This window comes from Nicotiana sylvestris, chromosome 5 (assembly GCF_000393655.2).
Source record: "Nicotiana sylvestris chromosome 5, ASM39365v2, whole genome shotgun sequence".
NCBI classification, from domain to species: domain Eukaryota; kingdom Viridiplantae; phylum Streptophyta; class Magnoliopsida; order Solanales; family Solanaceae; genus Nicotiana; species Nicotiana sylvestris.
Genome location: NC_091061.1, coordinates 52,971,220 through 52,992,139, shown reverse-complemented (window position 1 = coordinate 52,992,139; position 20,920 = coordinate 52,971,220). Strand labels below are relative to the sequence as shown.

Below are 20,920 nucleotides of genomic sequence, written 5' to 3'. Positions count from 1 at the left end.
AAGCATAGCAAATGAGTCAATAGAATTAGGTGGTGAATTGTGGTACCATATCATAGCTCCCTTTAACAGGGTCTGTTCGAATTTCTTTAGCAAGACAGATTCGATATCGTCATCCTCTAGATCATTCCCTTTGATAGCACATGTGTAAGAGGTGACATGCTCATTCAGATCGGTCGTTCCATTATATTTAGGAATCTCGGGCATGCGAAACTTCTTGGGGATCGACTTGGGAACCGCGCTCAGGGGTAAAGGTTTTTGCATGAACTTTTTGGAGTCTAGACCCTTCAATATTAGCGGTGTCCCTGGGATTTGATTGACCCTGGATTTGTAATTTCCCACCTTCTTGTCGTTTGCCTCGATCTTCTTTTCCCCCGACTCAATTCATTTTATCAATTCTTCGAGCATCTTTATGATTACAAGATCGGTCCCTGATTCTTTCTCGTTCGATTTCCTTGAAGCTGATTCGACCTTGTGGCCAACTTCCTGGGACGGCTCAGGCTCGATCTTGCTCGGTGGGTGGTTCTAATTTTGGAGTTGGGCTATCGCTGCCTGTTGAGCCTACAACATTTCAAAGATCACCCGCAAGCTGATCCCGCCTTCTTCGCCGCCATGTGTGCTTTGAGCGGCAGATCGAACATCCCCACGGACGCTAACCTCAGGATCGACAACCAAATTTGCGTTGATGGCTAAATGTGAGCTGACGTCGATTGGATCTATAGTCGGAACTCCATCGAGGCCAACCGGAGGTACGTCGTTCCCTGGCGCTATGTTATCATTTTCGCCGTGGTGACCAAAAACATTGTCAACGTATAGGGGTGCTGACTGAGAGTTCGATATTTTGGTCATAGAATTAAAGATACTCCAAAGAACAAGTGTAAAATAGTGTGTGCTATGAAAGTTTGTACCAGATAATCACTATTATACTTAGCCCCGCAGTGGGTGCCAAATTGTTACCCTTAAAATCGGATAACAATTGAATTTATATGCGATTTTAAGGATACATGATATAACTTGATACAAATTAAGAAAATAGATTAATATTGAAATTAATGATAAGAAAATAAATGCAAACCACACGAATTGAACAACCTTGGTCTTTGAGTTTGATTACCCTCGAGCCAAGAAAATGCCTCAACTGATGTTAGAACAGAATAACAAGATGATAAGAGCTGGAAATAATAGTGTATTGCTTTTTACTGCGTATTACAATGTGTGGTACAAATGATCATACCCCATTTATATAGTAGAGGTGTCTTACTCTTGATACAACTCTATACAAGGTAAAAAATCTCATGATTTGCTAATTAATCGGCCTCTCTTTGATACTTGTCGAGATTTTCACCGTGATTTTCATCCAATCGCGGATATTTCGACCTTTTGTTATTTGGCTTTGGCAAATTTCCCTCGATCTTGTTTGGTCTCGATCTTGTTCGGTCCCCGGGTCATGAGTTTAACGATTTGTCTTTGCACCTTGGTTCGACATAACACGAGGTCGAGCTTTAACCTGTCACTTTTCAATCTCGATTGGTCACATAATATGCAAACTCGATTTTGACCGTATACAAATATTATGCGATACATTATGAAACGACCAAAGATATTGTTATCAAATGCCACTATTCCCCTTCAAGATTAACCTTGCCCTTCAAGGTGTCGTACAACACGCAAGATATGACTTCCTTTTGCTACCCACACAGAACATAAATACAAACCGACCCCTTTCTCCCCTTTCTCCACCATTTCTCTTCACATCTGTCCCTCCACCGAACCGCCATTAACAAAGGCCCAATCTCTACATGTCACATGCTTCTCAGACCTCACCACCCAACAGTTAATCATACTTCTCTTTAGCTATCTTCACTTGTTTCTAATCCTAACTTTCTACATCATATGCTTACCCACTAAGTAGAGAAAAAAATACTATTATTTCTTTCTTTTGTGATTATCCATCTAATTCACCGGCTTTTTTTGATACTCTATTTGTGGTAATTTGTAGTTTTTGTTTTTCCTGCCTTTTTACTTTATACAGAAATGGGGCTTTTGATAGTTGGTTGCCGAACCTGAATTTTGAATCTTTATCTGTTTATTGGATTATTTGATGCTAATTTAAGGATTGTATGTAAATTTATTTCTTTATCCTGTGGGTTTTGGATGATTATTGTAATCTGGTCTTTAACTAAGAGGATTACGCTTTTAACAACTTATATATTTTTGTATGCATAGTTTGAACTTTTGGACTGTTGTGACAAAATGTGAATCCCTCAATGAATACAGAATCTACCAAGAGTTAGAGACTTGTAGGTCAGCGTAGAGATAAATGTGAGATTTAGAGAATCTCTAGTTTTGGAGAACCCCTAATTTGTCATAGAAAACAAGGGGAAAAGACATAAGTAGCCAGCGTATTAGTCCTTATAACAGTCCCCTAGCCCTAAAATTTATAGGAAATAACTCTAAATTAATCTAGTCATATCACTTAGGATCCTCGGATAGAAATCGTCTATAGGAAATAACTCTAAATTAATGTAGTCATATCACTTAGGATCCTCGGATAGAAATCGTCTAAAAAAAAGGGGACAAAAAAACTCGCTCATTCAATTAATCCATGGATAGTGTGCAAATGATTTTGGGCGACTCCAACAAAATTAGACCAAAATAAACCAAAATTGTGTGAACCAAAACTTTCTCTAAATGAATATTTGTCAAAAATTTAAAAATTTTGGCGAGAAACGGCATAAGGATTTGCAGATCAGTCATGGTACCACACAATGTGGAGTGGGATAGTGAATACAGAACTTGTATTCACTGTACTCCCTCTTGTAGCATAGCAGAACATTAACAGTTCCATGGTTGATATGCAAATCCTTATACCGCTTCTTGCCAAAGTTTTTTCAATATTGGATAGAAATCGTTTAGAGTGTTTTGATTCACTATTTTGGTCTATTTGGGTTTGATTTTGCTAGAGTTGCCTAAAAGATCTGCATGAGCGAGTTTTACTCCCCTTTTTCTGTTAGACGGATTTCTATCTAAGGATCCTAAGCGATATGGCTAGACTAATTTTGGATTATTTACTGTAAACTAAGTTGCTCCGACACGGCAGTTTAGGTGTCGCACCTGTGTCGAGACGACCCTTGTATGGGTGTGGCTAGGGGATCCGCACTGGATTTGGTCAAACAATGTTGGGTACTTTGACCACGACGAACAGAAAAATACGAGATGAGATAAAATTTGATTCCCGAAATCAGAACCAAAACTAGGGTAAATTTGAAGAAAATAGCATACCTTATCTAGGAAATCAATCCTTTACTTATCATACAACTTGAGAATAAAAAAAATTCACACTTTATAAGCTATACGTAAGTATTCCATAAAATTTCTCATAATTTAGAGATATTTTTATATTTTTAAAATTATTTCTAGCTAGATCCCTACACCCGTATCCGTACTAGGATCGTATCTCCGAATCTTAGGATTTACATCTCGAAAAATCCGACCTTTAAATCCGCATCCATGTTGGACACTCGTACCCGAGTCCGAGCAACTTAGACTGTAAATCACTTTTTCGGTCTAGCAGCAATTATATTGACTAATTGGCTTGCTACTTATGTTTTTTCCCCAAAAAACAAATTATTTGTGTTGGAATTGGATGGGCCTTAAAATAGATATAGAGGATTCATATAGTCGACTCCAACTAGTTTGGAAACTGAGGTGTGGTGATGCAAATGGAACTAAAAGAGTATGAATAACGTTTACTAGGCTTAAGGGGCTAACGGTTATCACAGTCATGGTCATATGTTTGCTTAAAGAAGAACTTTTGTTGCTCCAACCTATTTCAACGGATGCTAAATTTTGTATTGGAAGTAGGGTATCACTTGAGTTATATAGTATTGCAGGAGACTGATTGTTTTTATAGTCTAACTCTAGCAAGGATTTATCCTCTAATAGAGTGAGATTGTGTTGATAACTCCAGCTTCACCATTGGTATTTATAGCCTCAAGTCATTGCATAGGTGGGTCACACTATTCTAAGTGGCAGGTAATTATAGCTGGAGCTAGCAAGTTGATAGTGGCGAATGTACTTTGGTTGCTTGCTTTTGTTAGATTTTCAACATCAAGAGCTTAGCATAGTGGAGGGTATTGTGCATTAATATTTACCATTACCTTTGGGTGTTGATTATCCATGCTAAGAAGATATAAAGGAGGAAATATTAATATTCTGACTGTGATTGGCAGCACATATGATTATATTGATAATCTATCCCAAGTAACTAGTATATACTAATAGATTGAAGAAAAATGTGTTACATAGGTACTAATTTATGCACTTGTTAATCATAGGTTTTATCATTCACCTATGTCCCTCCACTATCATTTTTCTTATCTTGGAACATTTTAGGCATTGAATCCTCTGCCTTGGTCCTTCGTTCTATTTTAGCTGTTCTGTTTTAATTTTTGAACTTTAATTTTTGAAGTTGTTTCCCTTTGTGGTGCTATGTAGGGCGTTAGTTTTCATTGTTGAAGGAGTTATATTGCGATTTCAACTTGAAGCTCTGTTTTCCCCCTGTTATATATATATGGGCTGAGGTATATATTTATGGGAGGTGCAGAGGATGCTGAACCACCATCCAAACGTGTGAAAGTATCCTCTGGGGAACCAGGAGATCTTTCAAACAGCACATTTCCTAGAGATCCTGCAAGTTGCTCATTGAATGACTTGATGGCTCGCCCCCTGGTTTGCCAAAGGGACGACGAGGTTGTTGGTACAAAAGGGGTCGTCAAGAAAGTTGAATTTGTGCGAATTTTAGCAGAGGCATTATATTCTCTAGGTTATAACAAAACTGGGGCACATCTAGAAGAAGAGTCTGGGATACCTTTGCAATCTGCTGTGGTAAAGTTATTTATGCAGCAAATCCTTGATGGTAAATGGGATGAAAGTGTAGCCACATTACATAAAATCGGTGTAGTGGATGAAAAGGTTGTTCAATTGGCATCATTTCTGATATTGGAACAGAAGTTTCTTGAACTGTTAGATGAAAAAAAAGTCAAGGATGCTTTGAAGACATTGAGGACTGAGATTGGACCTCTTTGCATAAACACTGATAGAGTCCGTGAGCTTTCTTTGTGCGTTTTATCACCTTTGCAGCAGGTTCGTGCTGTAGCGTCAGGTCAAGTTGTTGTGAGAGCAAAGTCACGAAGAAAGCTACTAGAGGAATTGCAAAAATTGCTTCCCCCAACAGTCGTAATTCCTGAACAAAGATTGATACATCTTGTTGAACAGGCTCTCGACTTGCAACTAGATGCTTGTAGGTTTCACAACTCTTTGGTAGGTGAGATGTCTTTGCTCACTGATCATCAGTGCGGAAGGGATCAAATTCCATCTCAAACTTTGCAGGTTAGATTGCATTTCAATCTTGATACTTTCTTAACCTGTTCAAGCTTTACCATTCCAGTATTTGTTCTTAGAAATGCTTAATGCACCTTATAATCACCTATAACTTAGATCCATCTGTGTTTTGGTTTATATATACAGATGATAAATATTCACGATGGGAAGTGTTAGATCAAGTTCATACTTTATATTACAAATAATGTTAATCTAAAGGATTTTTCACTTCATTTATTCTATCACTGTTTGAGTAATGTAAAACTCACTCTGACAGTGGAAAGCGTCAAACCACTGATTGAGTTGATGCCTGTGTTTTAATAAAGACAATTCCTTAATATGCTATGTATGTTAAAATCACGTTGTCAAAATGTGCCTTTAAACTTTATATTCCCTCCGTTTCAATTTATGTGAACCCGTTTGACTGGGCACAGAGTTTAAGAAAAGAGAGAAACTTTTGAACTTGTGGTGTAAAATGAGACACATATATTTTGTGTGGCTGTAAATAATTGCATAAAGGTAAATAGTTTCCAAGTAGGGAAAGAGGTCATTCTCTTTGGCACAGACTAAAAAGAAAATAGGTTTATATATTGAAACGAAGGGAGTATGAAGCGTCTTAGAGCTTTTACTGTAAGACTGGGAAGCTAGCATTTATGTATCTAAACGTAAGAGTATTCAATTCATGGCTGCGGAGTATATACGCTAATCTGCTATTTGGAAATCCGAGTTTTATAAGGGTGGATATTGTTACAATATGCATAGCTCTTTACTCTTTAGTGTATATGGTGTACCTAGTCAATTGTATTAACGTTGGGTTGTGCAATTATATTGTTAAAGATCTTAATAGTGGAACGGTTTTATAATTTTTTTAGTTGGTTTTGTGCTAGAGTTTTACTCTGTTAGCAAGTTGCTGGGATTTGGTCTTATCCAGTTGTCGTATTGTGAAGTTTTGGTGTAGCTGGTATTGCTCGTACCACAATCATAACCTGAGTCAAGATAATAGAAAAGAATCAATGTTGGGATAATTGTGCACCCCAGATACCTGCATGATCAACTTCATCTTACAACTGGCTTAGGGGCTTGATGATCCAAATTGGTCAAATCTTATTCAAGTAGCTTTGTGGCTGAGCACTTCAGTAGATCTTCCATTGTTGCTTCCAATTTAGCATTTTTTCTTTCTGTTTGATACTTCTGTTAGTATTGCCTAGTTTTGGATACTGATGGAAAAAGTTAATGTTGATGAGTAAAGGCAATTGGTGCATGAATCTTTTTTTCTTGGGTATGCTCGAAGCCTCGTCTTGTTTTCCATTGAGTTGCAGGTTTTTGTAAGTCTTTAAGGCACCAATAAAGAAGGATAATGTTGGTCACTGGCAAGCAGATATTTTGCCATAAGGAAATGCTTGGCTGATGTCATTTTAAGCACATAGATTTATTGGATACTTAGAAATGTGTAGAAGAGCACATGGCAAATGCAGATATAATTCAAAATTCAAACCATGTGAGATTGATGGGAGGGGCAAACTTGGCAAGTCTAAAAACTTTATAGGGAGAGGATAGGCCGAGGAGATGGAGAGATAGATATGGCCAAGAATATTCTGAACATCAGGCGAGTGTGGGGCTTTTTGCAAAGTGTGGGGCTTGTTGCAATTGAAAGAGGAAGGCCCGAAGTAACTCAAAGATAGGGCCGGGCTATTTTGAAATTTTTGGTAGAACTGGAGAATAAAACGATTACATGACATAAGAGAAGCAATAGGGCTGGTGAGTTTGGTCTCGACACACACGAGATGAATTGAGTTGATGGAGATTTTAGAAGGGAAGCACTAAGAAAAAGGATTATCAGATAGGGAGATCTTTTGTTTAAGGAGGAAGTTGTGTTAGTAAGCACAACATAAAATTTTTACAGTTATCGTTTTTCAGGAGGGAGGCGGTGGACAAATGTGCGATAGACAAGTCCTTAGGTTTGATAGTTTTACACTTGCTTTCTTCCAACAATGCTGGAGCACAATTAAGGGGAGGTGTTGGAGTACAATTGCATACCTGTGGCCCTGGGCAGCAAACAAAGTGGTTGACTTTGAAAGGAAGAAGGAGAACCGGGAAATTCGTGCAAGTTGAATTTTGAGAAGCATATGATCATGTGAATTGGGAGTTCTTGGATTTCTTCGTGATGAAGATGTGATTTGGACAGAAATAGAAGAGATGGACCATTTTTTATATTGCTTTGATCAAGTCCTCTATCACGGTGAATGGAAATCCGTGTGAGTTTTTCGGCTACTCGAGGGGGTTGAGGCAGGGATCCGTGATCTCAAATGTTAGTTAATTTGGTGATAAAAGCACCGAATAATATAATGGACAGAGGTGTGGCAAAAGGATCATGAGGGGTTTTGCTGCATTGATTGAGCAACTAAGCAATGTGAGGGTCACACTTACTATTTGCAGATGATACTTTAGTCTAGGTGGTTTAGAACTAAAAATTAACCTTGGGAAATGCGAGATTATACCGATAGGCAAGGTTGATAACATTGACATCTTTGTAGAATTTTTATTGTGATGTGCGTCGAAAAAGGTTCTCACAGTGGAACTAGGTGATTGAAAGAGTTGGGAAGCGACTTGCAGGTGGCAAAAGAGGTAATTGTCAAAAAGGGAAGGAACTAGGAAATACTGGTTAAGAGTATACTTTCAAGCATCCTTGCGCATTGTATGTCACTAATGTAGGCGGCAGATATGATTGAAAAACTTTCGAGACTCCAGATGGGGTTCTTATGGAATACCGCAGATGAGTCGATGAGGTTTTTTTGTAAGGTGGAAGATTGTCAAGACACAAGAAAAGAGGGAGAACTGAAAGTGAATGAACTCGGAAATGTTTTAGAGATTTGGTTTGGAGGAACTATCATTCTGGAGGGGTGATAGAAGAAAAGTACGGCATAATAAGGGATGGGTGGATGAGAAGGAACATCATGCTTCTGCTCGAATATGTTTCATAGAGAAACATCATGAAATGGTGAGAAGACTTTGATGACCAAGTAACCTTCCGGATAGGTAGTAAGATAAGCTTTTGGGATCACAGGTGTTGTGGAGAGAATATGCCGAGGCATCCATTCCCTAACACTTAGACAGAGATGCTAGTGTAACAGGTGATCTAAGTTTTAGACAAAACTTACATGATAGGGAGATATGGGAACTCCAAAGCTAGGGGAACTACTTTATAAGCGGAGCGTCTCACACTTATTGTAGGATTCGTGGAGATGGGGCACAAGTAGAGATGTGATGTTCTCAGTTAAAGCTTCCTAGCAGGAATTGTTGTTGAGGAAGTGTTTTTTCCACATTGTCGATGGATACTGAAGGCGCCTGAAAAATGTGTCCTTTGCATGGCTAGTGACTAGGGAAGTCATCCTGACAACCAAATAATTTGTGGAAGAGATGGATTACGCATGTTAGTTGGTAGTTTATGTGGAAGTGTGTAGGATAAGATTTAAATAATCTCCTCTTGCATTGTTATGTGGCAACATCTTTATGGTGGACTGTCGTGAAATGGTTCGGAATACAGTGGATAATGCCAAGCACAGTAAAGAAGCGTTGCACAGTTGGGCTTTCTAGAAAAGGACCTAGGGCATGGGATGGCTATTGCCGCTTTAGCTGTTGTTTGAGTGATTTGGAAAGTAGGAGTATTTGAGCTTTTGAATGGCTGAGAATGATATTGTAAACTTAAGGGTTTGCCTCATGCTTTTAGTTCTTTTGGTGCACCCACCGCCCACGAGGTCCTTACTTGTGTTCATGATTAGGTGATTCTTGTGGAGAACCATGGTTTGGTGTAAGTTCGCTACTTTCTGATATACTGCTTATGTACATGGGTTTTATCCCAACATCAATAAAATTAGTTACCTTCAGAAATAAAAAAGATGCATTCAACCAGCAAGGAGTGGCCATACAAGCTATGATGCAAAAAAATGGCAACTCTTAAAATCATAACAAGTATTAGGATTTTCCAGTAGATTGAGTACATATTGGAAGGTGATAGAAACCATAGTTTCATCAGTGGACGATGCATCTCTAGAGATCTTCGGACCACCATCATGAGAAGAAGCAAGAACTCGGTTAGCAGGTGGGATTTGAAGGATGTCGTCTTGAGTAAACACAAAGAAGAGGAGTCTTAACAATAAGAGTAGTAGTAGGAAGATAGGTGGATATGACAGTTTGAGCAAGTGCACCTAAAGAGAAATATGGAGAAATCTCTAAAAATGTCATTTCTCATAAAGTTAGCTATTGGTATGTACTAAAATAAAACTTTTTCGAAGAAGAGAGTCCTCCAAAAATACATTTGATAGATTTTTGCTCAAGCTGTCTTTATTGATGTTGAATTTCGAACAAAGAAATTGTTTTTGATCTGGGTAAAGAATCCTATCGAGCGCACTTGCGGCAAAATAAAAAGAAGACATTTGATTAATAACAAGCAGTGAGGAGGACTTCACATTTTGGCGAATGATAACATGGTGATGTATATGTAATGTGTCAATTGTTTCAATAAAGTGACTAGGTGTTTCTCTTGCAACTTATACGAGCACAATGTGATGGATGAATAATTCATCGGGAAAACACGAAATGGAGAAAGATGTTAAAAAATATTCTCGCTTATGATTAACCTCTTGTTAGTTACACCAAACTGATCGCGGATTCCGGCATAAAATGTTGGAAGATAAAAAATAACTCAGATCTACTTTAATTAGTAATAACCAAGTGCACCGAGAACAGTCTTCAACATAGTAATTGACGTCTAAATTGGAACTAACACGACCTGGACTCCATATGTTTGAGCAAACAATTTAATATATGCCCTATTATTGACTTGGTTTTTTTGAGAGAAGCCCGACTTCGTTTTGAATGTAAGTTGTCACAACTTACATTCAAAACGAGGCAATTCAAAAAAAAATCTATAATTTGTGGAGATACTCAAATGCCCCAGGTTGCTGGGATAAGTGTTTTTGATCTAGATAGATGAGCATGCTGAAATGGTTGTGTGGGCATATTAGGAGGGATATGGTCAGGAATGAAGCTATTCAGGATAAGGTAGGTGTGACCTCCGTCGTGGACAAGATGCAGGAAACGAGGTTGAGATGGTTCGGGCATATGAAGAGGAGATTTCCAGATGCCCAGGTGAAGAGGTGTGAGAGATTGACAATGGCGGGTCTGAGAAGAGGTAGAGGTAGGCCAAAAAAGTATTAGGGAGAGGTGATTAGACAAGACATGACGCATCTTCAGTTTACCAAGGACATGACCCTTGATAGGTAGGGATGGAAGGCGAGGATTAGGGTAAAAGGCGAGTAGGCAGTTGAGCGTCTTCCCTTTCATTCCAGTAGTAGCAACGTTATTCTTGTTATTTCTTATTCTTAGTATTCTATTATTGCCTGGTGTTTTGGTTGTTGTACTATCTTATTGTTGTTACTGTTTCCCCGACGCTTACAATAATGCTTTTCTTCTCTATATTTCTGTAATTTTTCATTCTTGCTTGGAGCCGAGAATCTATCGGAAATAGTTTCTCTACCTGTACAGGGTATGGGTAAGGCTGCGTACTCACTATCCTGCTCAAACCCCACTTGTGGGATTACACTAGGTTTGCTGTTGTTCAGTTGTTGTTGTTGTTGTTGTATAGCTAAGACAAGTTCTGGACTTCGTCTCCTATTCCAACTATTTGTCCATACTTCAGTTTTGCACAAGACCATATTCAGCCAAGAAAGTCATAGAACTAATTGGATATTTGGTTGATTTACTAATGGATACTAGAACATATTGGCTTGCAACAAGACTGGACGTAAAGGGAAGGAAGATGATGAGCTTCTCCTATTCCTTTTAACTACAATATTTGATCCATTAGTTAGGACAACATAAGAAAAAGAAGAATTAAGGATGACAAAAATAATGCTACTGGAGATGTGGTTTAAGACAATGTAGTTAAAATTCTATGGCCCAAGAGATGAAGCATGTGTTATTCAGCAAATTAATTACAAGGTTGAGCTGCACACGCAGTAAAGAAGGATGATCACTGTTTTGCTATTTGGTACTGGACATAGTTACATAATGAGCTCCAATTAAGAAGTCAACATGCAAAAGATGAAGATTGTGTAACATGGTTCACAGTTCTTTTGCTCTTTGGTACTGCAGATGGTCATTGCAACCGTGATTTGTCACGCATGATCTAATATTTTAATAATTCTTTCCCTAGTACACATGACATGACAACATGCAAATATGATTTGATAAGGTTCTTTAGGAGGGGCTCTTTGATATAAAGCTAGTTCTGTATACCTCTTGTATAAAAGAATATTCCTACTTTAACAATGAAAGTTAGCTTATACATCTAATTAACTTAACCTTGATTGATCGAAGAGATTGATGATTGTGTCATAAGGCAAATGTGCAAGCATAAGTTCTATTTGGATAACTAGAAGAATATCTGTACATTATCTACAGAATAAACTTCAAGTAGGAATGGATTCCCACTTTTTCTATTAACAATAAAACTCTCTTCTTTTTGTGTCCTCTACTTTGTTTTGTATTTACGCTTTTTATTATTTGTCTTCTTTTGCTCAACTAGTATCCTCCTGTTGGAGTTCTAATTTCATCTGCCCTTAAACTGTATTACCAAATACTTTTACTTGGCACTTGGCATTTTTGAAAATGATGCAGACATACTTGAAACATGCTCTAAAACTAAAAAATTATAGAGTTATGCTTTTATTAAATTTGCTAGGCAACTCTCTCTAGTATCCAAATCGTGACTGTCATGGACATGACGGTGTGTTAGATGTTTTATATAGTTGTTCTAAGTGTACTTCCTCTTATTTTTTTTCGTTTCTTCTTCACTTACTTTATGTCTCTCTTTCTTGTCACCCACTTTTCCCCTTAAATGAAGTCTAACGACATAAACAGATTAAGATTTTGAAATTTTACCTTCATGTTTTTATAAGAACAAGGGTGATATCCAAAGTTGCAACAACTACCGGGGCATCAAGTTACTAAGCCATACTATGAAAGTCCGGGAGAGGGTGGTGGAGATGAGGTTGAGGAGGATTGTGACTATTTTTGAAAATCAGTTCGGATTTATCCCGGTTCGTTCGACTACGGAAGCTATTCATTTTGTAAGGGGGTTGATGGAGCAGTATAGGGAGAGGAAGAGGGATTTACTTATGGTGTTCATCGACTTAGAGAAAGCTTACAATAAAGTGTTGAGGGAGGTTTTGTGGAGATGTTTGGTGGTTAGAGGTGTTCATGTTGCATAAATTAAGGCTATTAAGGACATGTATGATGGAGCTAAGACTCGAGTAAGGAATGTGGGAGGGGACTCAGAACACTTCCAAGTTATGATGGGGTTGCACCGGGCGTCAGCCATCAGCCCATTTCTATTTGACTTGGCGATCGACGCACTAACACGCCACATTCATGGGGAGATGCCATGGTGCATGTAATTTGCAGATGATATTGTACTGATTGACGAGACGCAAGGCGATGTCAGTGAGAGGTTAGAGGTTTGGAGGCAGACCCTGGATTCTAAAGGTTTCAAGTTGAGCAGGACCATGACAGAATACTTGGAGTGCAAGTTCAGTGGTGCGACTCAGGTAGTGGACGAAGACGTGAGGCATGATTCTCAAGTCATCCCTAGGAGAGAGTTTTAAATACCTTGGGTCAGTTATACAAGGGAATGGAGAGATTGACGGGGATGTTACACATTGTATTGGGACAAGGTGGATGAAATGGAGGCTCGTTTTCGGTGTTTTATGTTATAGAATGTGCTGCCTATGTTGCGTGGACTCTCCAAAATGTAGCCGCACCCTTGTCGGATCTTTCAAAAATGCACTACTTTTGGAGGATCCGACACGTATCCTACCACATTTTTAGAGAGTTCGAGTAACATAGTGTGCCACCAAAACTTAAGGGTAAGTTCTATAGAGCGGTGGTCAGATTGACTATGTTGTATGGGGCGGAGTGTTGGCCAGTCAAGAACTCCCATGTCCAAAAAATAAAGGTGGCTGAAATGAGTATGTTGAGAATTGAGATGGATGTGCGGGTATACCAGGTTAGATAGAATTAGAAATTAAGTTATTCAGGACAAGGTGGGTGTGACCCCTGTGGAGGACAAGATGCAGGAGCCGAGACTTAGATGGTTCATGCATATGAAGAGGAGAGGCACATATGCTTCGATGAGCAGGTGTGAGAGGTTGACTCTGGAGGGCCTAAGGAGAGGTAGAGGCAAGCCAAAGAAGTATTGGGGAGAGGTGATTAGGCAGGATATGGCGTTGCTCCAGCTTACCGAGGGCATGGCCATGGATAGGAAAGTATAAAGGTTGAGAATAAAGGTAAAAGGTTAGGATTGGTAGCCGAGCGTTGTCCTGTCTGTAACAGTAGTTTTTTTTTTTGATTTGCACCGGGTGTCCGAGTCTCTTCGAGCCCCGACTATTCCCGGGGGTGCACAGGCCCTCGGCAAGGAGTTTCCCGCAAGTGCACCGCGGTTAATTCAGGTTTTACCCAGTCCGATGGCCCTCAGAAATTGTTTGCACCCAGTGGGTTTCGAACTTGAGACCTTGAAAGGGAGCAAACCCCAAGGCTCAAGTCAATTGCCACCAGGCCAACCCCTGAGGGTTACTGTAACTACTGTTAGTTTTGTATTTTTACTTTGGTTTCTAATTGGTATGCTTGTTGTTGCCCTCCTTTTACCTTTCCTGAGCTGAGGGTCTACCGGAAACCTCTCTGCTTTCTTGAAGGTAAGGGTATGGTCTGCGTACACTCTACTCTCCTCAGACCTCACTCGTGGGATTATACCAGTGTTGTGAAGAGCGTGAAGCGAGGAAAAGCGACATGCCCCTTTTCGCTTAAAACGTGAAGCGAGAAGCGAAGCGCTCACTTTTTTGAAGTGAAGCGGAATTTAAAAAAAAAATTAAAAAAATACTGAAGGAAAAGATTAACCAAAGGAAATTGGCAGAAAAAACTGGGTTTGAGACTGAAATAGTGAAAGGAGGAGGAGGGGGTGGAGGAGGAGGAGGAATCACATACCTGGGCTTGACCCTAGTCGCTTGTTTTTCTCTACTGCTCGATGATGTTTTGAAAAAAAAAGAGCTTTTTATTTTTTACACAATATACCGAAGCGCTCGCTTCTGTCGCTTCTCGCTTTTTTGGCAGAAGAGCACGCTTTATATCACCCGCTACGCTTCACAACACAGAAGCGACCAACTGCCCGCTTCATGCTTTAAGCGCTGAAGCGGGTGCCTTTCAGAACACCGAATTACAATGCGTTGTTTGTTGTTGTACATAGACATGTGAAATTTTCTCCTTAGTTTGTGGTATGTCTACATGGACCGTTATTTCCCAAAAACTCCTAGATTAGAGTTTGGGTCTTGAGAATCTTAATTTCAAGATCTGAGCTTCAAGGAGTAATAGTTTGTCCATATTTCTTCCAACTAATTCACATAGTTAAAGATATAAAGAAGGTTCCCATGTCAAATAATGGTAGGGTTTGGCCGTATGACAACGTTTCTGTGGTTGGGTCTTTTGCCGTTCTTGATATAATAGTTTTTGGAAGTGTTAATGAGAGTTCCGCTTTCCTCTTTCAACTTTTTTGGGTTTGTTCATTCTTTCTATACTACACCAGAGGCGGAGCCAGGATTTCAAGCTTATGGGTTCGGGATTCTAATCGTTTGAAGTTACTGGGTTCTAAATTAATACTATATACGTATTCAATGTAATTTTTAAGATAAATACAGGGTTCGAACCAAAGCTACTGGGTTCGGCCGAACCCGTTCCGGTCACTCTAGCTCCGCCCCTGTACTACACAGTCCCTTTTTATGTAGGGATACTGAACCAACAATTTGACTGACTGCACGGTAATTTAAATGCTAGAAGAAAGGAGGTGGATGCAAGTCAAGAAAATTTTATGTTCTCGTTAACATTGAATTTCATCGACTTTTCCTTAGCTCCCATTTACTATCTATGTGCATCAATATCTGCTTTTCCGATAACCAATTTTTTCTTTCTCTATTATAATAAAAAAGAACCAATTTCTTTGTTTCCATGTTTTTGATTTATTTAAACTTCACTGATATGTGGATTAACTCGCATTTAATTCTGCAGATATAATTTTTTGTTAGCACTTGGATGTGTAATTTTTTCTTTCATTGATTTTGATGCACCAGATATTACGAAATCACAGTGATGAAGTATGGTTCTTGCAGTTCTCCCATGATGGAAAATACTTAGCCTCGTCAGCTGCTGATTGTTCAGTGATTATATGGGAGGTGAGTTTAAGTCCACTTGAGGGTGGTGAAAAAGAAGAGCAGTGGAAGTTTTGGAAAATATTTTAACTTGATTATTTCTTCAAGCTGCGTACATCTCACCCTCCCCCGATCCCACTTGTGGGAATAAGTGGGGATTCACTGGGTTTGTTGTTGTTATTTCCTCAAGCTATAGGGATAAAACACAGTTCAGAAATACCCTAAATATGGAAACATACATAATTACAGTCACAGTCTTCTTCACTAGTGTGAATAAGTTCTTCGTGATCTTTTTCACAGTTACGAGACTCCTAAGCTTGAGAAATAGTCTACTAAAAGAAATCATGCTTGATTATTCATAAATCATAGACTCTCGCAGATCTTGTAAGGGTGTCTAGTAATTGGTCATTTGAATAGAGGAAACTAAAAGTATACCCTGGATTAATATTTTTTCTGGTAAAGGGACAGATTATTTTTCATTGTGTTTTGTTCTTTGTTGAAACATAACATAGGATTTCAAGTAATGTTAGTGCGGCTTGATTGTCATTAGTTTTCAGTGTTTATCTATTTCCGTATTTATACACATCTATGAAATCTTATTTCTAGTGACGCTGTAATACTTTTGCTGTTTAAAGGTATCAAGCTTGTATGTGGAAATCAGCACTAAGATATGTACTCGTAAAAAAGAGTTGGTACTTGTATAGTTGTATTGGCTCTTTTGGTTTGTCATGTGGCGCAATACTCAGCATATGATTTCATGCATTCTTGTTGGTGCTTGTATGTATAAAATGGAGTTAGTTTTTGACTTGTATGATGTGCAAGATTCATTCTCCTCCATGTTTTGTTCCATGTTTGGTAAAGTTTGAAAGAACTGATTTTTTTTTCTTCCCGGAGCTGTTTTTGGGGTCAGGGAGGAAACACAGGGGATATGACAATAGAAAGCTGTCTGGGTATGTAGGTGGTGTTATTTGTAATCGGAGCTTATTAGGATGCTATTGTGTTAAACATAAAGTATTAGTGTTCTTTTTCAGCTCTCAGCTTTCTGTTCTTTGTAGGTGAAATTGGATGGTTTGTTCTGCATGAAGCACCAGTTTTCTGGTCACCAGAAACCTGTCTCCTATATGTCATGGAGTCCTGATGACCATCAGCTTCTCACTTGTGGAGTAGAGGAAGTTGTCAGACGGTGGGATGTTGAATCAGGTGAATGTGTACATATTTATGAGAAAAATGGTCTTGGTCTGATCTCGTGTGGATGGGCTCCTGATGGCAAAAGGATATTATGCGGTGTTACGGACAAGAGCATTAGCATGTGGGATCTGGAAGGGAAAGAGTTGGAGTGTTGGAAAGGCCATCGAACTATTAGAATATCTGACTTGGGCATAACTAGTGATGGGCAGCATGTAGTCTCTGTTTGCAAAGATAATATGATATTACTATTTGGATGGGAATCAAAAGCAGAGAAAGTAATTCAGGAGGATCAAACAATAACTTCATTTGTATTGTCCATGGACAGTAAGTATTTATTGGTTAGTCTTTGGAATCAAGAAATTCATCTGTGGAATATAGAGGGAACTGTAAAGCTCATATCCAAATATAAAGGGCATAAACGTTCACGCTTCGTTGTAAGGTCTTGCTTTGGCGGACTGGATCAAGCATTCGTTGCCAGTGGAAGTGAGGACTCACAGGTACTGCTTCTCTTGTTGATCAAGAAAACAACTAACTCCAGTAGAATCTATATCTTGTGACATTTCTAAGTTGTCATTATGAATATTAATTTTCTTTCCACGACTTACCTCTTGCGCAGAATATCAAATTTCTTGTTTGCACATCAGAACAGTACTTTTCAGTAATACCCGAGAAAGGTTTGCTACTGTGGGGTGAATCTATTAGGAATAGGGTTACATTAATTCTAATCACACATTATGAAAAATGTTAAAGATCCCGAGATGAAAATGATCCAAGTTGTGCTTTGATCCTTTTCTTGTTGAATAAGGAATAAGAGCAATAGAAAAATGCCAGTTTGAGAATGAAGATATCTGTCTTTGCCCTCAGGGGTTATCTCAATTGGCAAAAAGCTTGAGGGACTTGTTCCTTAGGTCGCAGGTTCAGGCCCTGTGTCAAGCGACCTAACTTTGGTATTTAAGTGGAGAAGGGTAGAGGGATTCCCGAGTTTCAAGGGCTGTGATTGGCTCAAAGGGTCGGCTCCTTATGGATTTCGCGGTCATAAAAAAAAAGGAATGAAGAGATCTATCTTTATTAAAACCTAATAGAAGATCTTTTTAGGTGTGTTCGTCAATTTAAAGTTTAGCACAAACAGTATTACTCCTTCCTTTTCATATGATAGTGGTTGACTGGAAACAGGAAACAAAGTTCTAAGTTGTTAATTTGATTTTAATATATTAGTAGCAGTAGAAATTTTTATTGTAATGGTTGGGAAGTACAACAACAACAAGAAATCAAGTGTAATCCCACAAGTGGAGTCTGGGGATGGTAGTGTCTAGACAGACCTTACATCTACCTATAGACCTTACGCCTACCTATAGGAAGGCAGAAAGGCTGTTTCCGGTATACTCTCGGCTCAGCATAATGGTTGAGAAGTAATAGAAAAAAATACTGCTTCAAAGTTTGAAATTTAAAGAGCAGTTAACAGGACCAAAATTTTAGAAGTTGTATAGGATTAAATTTGGTGAAATATCCTGAAATGAAAAGGGTATCATGTAAATTGGAACAGATAGAGCATTGTTGTGCTTAGAATGTAACTTTTGTGTGTAATACAATGTTGCTTCCGTTGAAATTACAAATAGAGATTAGACATGGTACTTTTGTTGTTTCTTTCTGTCATTGGACACAAAGCACAAATTTGTTTTGCGAGATAATATTTCTTGTATGAAATGGCTTTCTTGGAAAATTTGTTTATTTTGTTCTGTTTCATTGCTCATTTCCATCCCCTAATTCCGCATCAATTCTAAAATCCAAGTCCAACTTTCATGGTCTCTTTCATTCCATCATCAGCACAGGGAAATGCGACCCCTTAGTTATCCTTTCTTTGACTTCTGTTATTTAATATGCTGCGATGCCTTTATCATATTGAGATTTACTCTTGCATCTATACCCGTGAAAGCGGTTGAGTTTTGATCTGAAGCTATATTTTCAGGTTTATATATGGCATAGAAGCTCAGGAGAACTCATTGAGACAATGGCTGGACATTCTGGTACAGTAAACTGTGTTAGCTGGAACCCAGCAAATCCTCATATGTTGGCATCTGCAAGTGATGATCATACTATTCGCATATGGGGCTTGAATCAAGTAAACATGAAACACTATGACACATTTAGTAACGGCGTGCATTACTGCAATGGGGGAACTTAGAACTCTCGGGGGCATACACTGGTGCAATGTAATGTTATTAGATAGATACCTTTTCTTAACCATTGCTTTCTATGTATATTCTTTTACATCAAGGTCAAGCTAACATTTATGACAAGCAGGAATGTGAAATTTACATTCAGTCCAGCAATAAATCATGTACTCTAGTTTCTTTTATTGATTTCTTTTGTGTGACTATTGTTGCTATTCAAATGACCAGGTAAGCAGCCTAGGTTTTACAAGTAATATACTAACATATAAAGAGGAGATCCTGATCGATCTTTAAACTTTTAGCGCTTCTTTTCTTTCTGTTGCGATCTGATCTAGGTCATAATCTTTATGGGATTACCAAAATTACTAATAGAAAGTCGAACATGCGGAATCAAAGAAGTATTTTTACCTTAAATTATCTATATAGGCTGTTTAGTTACTGGAAAAAAGTTATGCAGGGATTAAAATATTGAGATTGTAATAATGTGATTAATAATCACGGTATTGTTTTGGTGTATATGCATTTTTTTTTATGAATGTTATTAAAAAAGGGATATACTTGTATAATCTGAAATATGTTGGTTTTAAGATGTATAAATTTTTCTTTTCCAGTTATAACCTTAGCTTTGCATGCTCAAAGCCATCAGCTTCTCGCTTTAATAGAAAAACTCCAAATCCACTTCAAATTCTCTGCAAGCATTCTTCTCCATCTCGGTTCCACTACCTTTTTGTAATTCTGTCACGACCCCAAAATTCCACCTTAGCTAGTCGTGATAGCAGCTAGTCTCTAAGACTAGGTAAGTCTAACACATGCTGAGTTATCAATAGATTTAATGGAAAAGGGCTAAATATACCCCTCTACTTTCAAATATTGTTTACATGTACCCTTCGTTATACTATTGGGCTATCCATACCCCTACCGTCATACTTTGGAACAAAAATACCCCTATTGTCATACTTTGAAACAAAAATACCCTATTTTGGATGGAGTACCACGTGGAAACACCAGATTAAAACGACCCATTTATTTTTTTTAAAAACCCACAACCCGACCCCTATTTTCATTTTTTTCTAGTATTTTTTTTTAAATTTCAGTTTTTAAAAAACGAAAATATTTTGTTAAAAAACAAAAAAAAACTGTTTTTACAAATTTATTTTTCCAGTTTTTACAAAACAAAATTCTTTTAAAAAAATGAAAAAATGAAAAAAAATATTTTTCAAAAACGAAAATATTTTGTTGAAAATAATGTTTTCAGTTTTTAAAAAACGAAAATATTTTGTTTAAAAATGAAAATATTTTTTTCCTGTTTTATCTCTTTTTATCCTCATATTTATACACATTAATTTTGCTATATTACCTAAAATTACCTCCCCCCCCCCCACACACACCACTCTCTTCCTTCTTTTTCGTTTCATATGTTAAATAAAATTTAATATACCTTATAAAAAAATTCTTTATTTATAGAACCCAAAGAAGCTAAAACTCTTTACAAAAAAAATTCAGTTTATAACAAAATATTTTCATTTTTTAAAAACTGAAAACATTATTTTCAACAAAATATTTTCGTTTTTTGAAAAATATTTTTTTTCATTTTTTCAGTTTTTCAAAAGAATTTTGTTTTGTAAAAACTGGAAAAACAAATTTGTAAAAACAGAAATATTTTGTTTTGTTTTTTAACAAAATATTTTCGTTTTTTAAAAACTGAAATTTTAAAAAAAACTGGAAAAAAATGAAAATAGGGGTCGGGTTGTGGGTTTTTTTAAAAACGGATCAGGTAAAAAAAAGAAATGGATCGTTTTAATCTGGCGTTGCCACGTGGCACTCCATCCAAAATAGGGGTATTTTTATTTCAAAGTATGACAATAGGGGTATTTTTGTTTCAAAGTATGACGGTAGGGATATGGATAGCCCAGTAGTATAACGAAGGGT

General features: G+C 37.8%; 1 protein-coding gene across 1 annotated transcript; it reads left to right on the top strand.

Moving 5' to 3' along the window:
- Positions 1-1,710: 1,710 nt before the first annotated feature.
- On the top strand, positions 1,711-19,176 carry LOC104210932 (WD repeat-containing protein 26 homolog). The gene is made up of 5 exons (XM_009759904.2): positions 1,711-1,830; positions 4,495-5,388; positions 15,555-15,656; positions 16,688-17,317; positions 18,787-19,176. The coding sequence occupies exons 2-5, from the start codon at positions 4,591-4,593 to the stop codon at positions 19,000-19,002; spliced, it is 1,746 nt and encodes a 581-aa protein (XP_009758206.1). The 5' UTR covers positions 1,711-1,830; positions 4,495-4,590; the 3' UTR covers positions 19,003-19,176.
- The last annotated feature ends 1,744 nt before the right edge of the window (positions 19,177-20,920 follow it).